This window comes from Austrofundulus limnaeus, unplaced genomic scaffold (genome assembly GCF_001266775.1).
Source record: "Austrofundulus limnaeus strain Quisiro unplaced genomic scaffold, Austrofundulus_limnaeus-1.0 Scaffold45, whole genome shotgun sequence".
Classification (NCBI taxonomy): domain Eukaryota; kingdom Metazoa; phylum Chordata; class Actinopteri; order Cyprinodontiformes; family Rivulidae; genus Austrofundulus; species Austrofundulus limnaeus.
Window position 1 is genome coordinate 2,659,021 of NW_013952447.1, and position 3,292 is coordinate 2,662,312.

The window sequence follows — 3,292 nt, forward strand, 5'->3', positions numbered from 1 at the left end:
GTTAAAAGGTAAAGGTATCAACAGGCTAGCTAACATAATAAAACAATTAGCTGCTTCACAATTGTATACCACTTTGTGTTGGTCTTTCACATTAAATTCCAGTGAAATATATTTATGTTTGTGGTTGTAATGTGACAAAATATGGAAAAGTTCAAGGGGTATGAATACTTTTGCAAACCACTGTACAAATCTAGGAAACCAGTATAACTTTCTTGAACCTGGTATCTAGGAAACACACCTTCTTGACAATTTTATAACCTATTTCTCCATTTGTTTAGCCATGTCAGTCTTCCTCAACCCCTTATAACACCCACACAATAATATAATTTATCATGGGATGGATTGCCCTCATTACATAAACAATATGACTGACAAACTAGGAATACTTTCAGGTAACTCAAGCATACAGGAGATTTTATTTTTTTTTTAATTTTATTAGGCAGAACATTAAGAAGAGTTTATTATTTACTGTGTTGGAAAGGTCACTTCCAACACTTGAAAGGGTTAAGGAGAAGTGTGGTTCTACAAGTGAATAACAGATTTGTAGCAAAGAATATACATGTTAAAAATATTTTTCTTTAAAATATATAATACAAAACAATAATTTATGTCCTCGTTTACTACTCTAATCCAGGGGTGTCCAAACATTTTCCCTGAAAGGGCCAAAATTAAAATTAGTCTGAGGGCCGTGGGCCAAATGCAATAATATAAGAAATGCAAATACTGCTTAAGTTTTTTTTAAGGATTAAGCTAGTAGCCAGTGTGGTTGCCCACATTCTTTTGTTTGTTTTTTCAGCCCATGTATAGAGAAAATTCAACGTATGCTTGGGCAGCAAAGGCTCATGGGACTTTTTATTTAAAATTTGAGTATATGTGGTCTTATATGGAGAACAAATCTATGGGTTTAAATCTAATCTAAATGTCTCTTGTAGTTATTTGTATTTTATATTTAATCTTAACATAATTCAAAGATAAAGTGAGTACCATGAGTTAAGACTATCTGACTACAGCTCCTTGTACCTATAGTTGAACCAGTGGTTTAAAAGACTAAGTGGAAACATAGTGTTTCTACATAAAACAGAATGTTACAATCTAATAACCGGGACAACTGCTGGTGGGCCAAATCAAATAGCTTGGCAGACCAATTTTGGCCCGCAGGCCCCACTTTGGGCACCACTGCTCTAATCGCTCATCTTTCAATGTCACATGCAGTGACTTGTCAATCAATTGGGAAACATGGGATGAGCACCTAGGTTCACCCCTCTGGCTCCACCCCTCGTATAGGTACACACAAAATATATTAATCCAAATAATATATAACATAATAATTATAATCTCAATTCCTTTTACCTCCAACAAAAATCTTCAGTATAGTTTCATTATGTGAATTTGCAGGGAAATGTTGAGTTTAGTGAAATACATTTGACGTGCTTCTCCAGTTCAGTTTGTTTTTGTGTTGTAATAACGTTGATTTACTTCTGATTGACATTGTTTTGAAAAGAAAAAGAGCCAAACAGAACAAACTTTGAATACTGACCAATTTTATTGAAATTAGATGTGTTACTTTTACAAAAACCTCAAACATCAGTCTGCTTCTCCAATAATTGCACACAGTTCAACATCATTGCTCTTATCCACAGTCATCAGCTCCGATGAGAGAGACAACAGATTAAGACAGGGTTGCTGAAGGAGGGTGTCTGAATGAGCTACTGAGCAGTAATAACATTAAGTACAGGCCAAAAAGATCAACCAATCAAATCAATGTTTAGGGATTAGGTACATGTGCATCAGCTCTCTAGGAGGGAAGAGGCCCAATAAGTTGAGACTAAACACTCTCTTTTAAGATTTAAAGGCATTAACTAGGATTCTCCCTTTGTTATAAAGCTTCACATTGTGGTGGTCAAAGTGAAAAACAAAACAAAGATGCAGTGATTTGGCAGTGTCTTCTTACCATCACAAATTGTCACACACAGTTGGGCAACTTCGCCTTGGCTGGTGTCATCTCATAAACTATGACATCAAACAGTGGTGAGGAACGACAACATTTCTGTCAACATACAAAAGTGACTTTGTTTTCTGCTTTCCTTCACAAATGATAACCAGCTCCCGAACCAATTAAGAATCTCACTAGAAACTGAAAAAGCTGTCAGAGTAATATTAACTTTAAAAAAAAGGCAACTCCCTTTACAGTTGAACAAGTTTGTACCTGAAACTGATTGGACAGCAGCAGCCATGTGCAAGAAAACATTCAATCTGTGAGGAAAGCATGCCACTTGCAACACAGAAGATAAACACAACTGTGTCTTGTGTTTGGATTTAAAAGGGCCACCTTTATAATGAAATACAACTATTCTTTACTGTGGCTTAAGTATTAAAACCATCTGTTCAGCTGTAATGTATTAAAGAAAAGTCATTCCAATGGCACATAAAACACAGGGAAAGAAAACACCTAAAGTCTAGAGCTCTATATTTCAATAATAGAGTTTCTGTCACATCTGACTAGAGCTGAAAATGTTGAAGCAAAGGACCAGAAATAAGAAATAATACAAAACACAAACCCTTCATTCGCCATTGCACATCACCTTCATTAAGGTTGAACCTTCTGGAAGAATTTCTTGTTCTTTTGTTGTACGTGTTGAAGCCGCACATGGGTTGAGATCATCTCCACTCCAGTGGATCCATCAGTGCGTGGGCAGCAGTCTCTGGCGGTTCGGGGAGGTGTGGGGCGAGGACAGCCTCTCCGATGAGGCGGACGGTGTCAGGGAGGACTGTAGGTGGACGGTCTTATGGAAAAGCTTGTTGCTGATCAGCACAACCAGAGAGAAGAGACGCAGCTGGAAGTGGCTGGGAGGGAGGGGAGGGAGGGAGGGCAGGAACTTCATCAGTGACACAGAAAGTTATGAAAACTCATTCATATGCAGAGCTGAACACAAGTCTGGAATCACCCATCTCACATTTTTACATCTTGCTTCCAATGAGTCTGAAAAAAACAATTACTGTTGTGCTGGAACTAATACTTTTAGGTTTAAGCCAGTAATTCATGACATACTTTAATGACCTACGTTTTCATGACATGCTGTTCATCAGTGATTATAATCAGAACAAGATTTGTTAACAACAATCATACTTAGATATCACTTGTGTTTATCTTTGTGTTTTCCCTTGACCTAGGATGAAATCTTGCTAAGATGACATAATATTGTTTGTTAAACAATATACCGTATATATACACTCACCGGCCACTTTATTAGGTACACCACGCTAGTAACGGGTTGGACCTCCTTTTGCCTTG

At 37.3% G+C, this 3,292-nt stretch overlaps 1 protein-coding gene across 1 annotated transcript in view; it reads right to left on the bottom strand.

Moving 5' to 3' along the window:
* Positions 1 to 1,521: 1,521 nt before the first annotated feature.
* The window catches only part of ei24 (EI24 autophagy associated transmembrane protein), a gene marked incomplete at its 5' end in the record, with an annotated part of 25,434 nt that continues 23,663 nt past the window's right edge, over positions 1,522 to 3,292 (bottom strand). The window contains 1 exon segment of the mRNA XM_014007933.1: positions 1,522 to 2,844. Within this exon segment, the coding sequence (XP_013863387.1) occupies positions 2,682 to 2,844 (163 nt within the window). The 3' untranslated portion in view covers positions 1,522 to 2,681.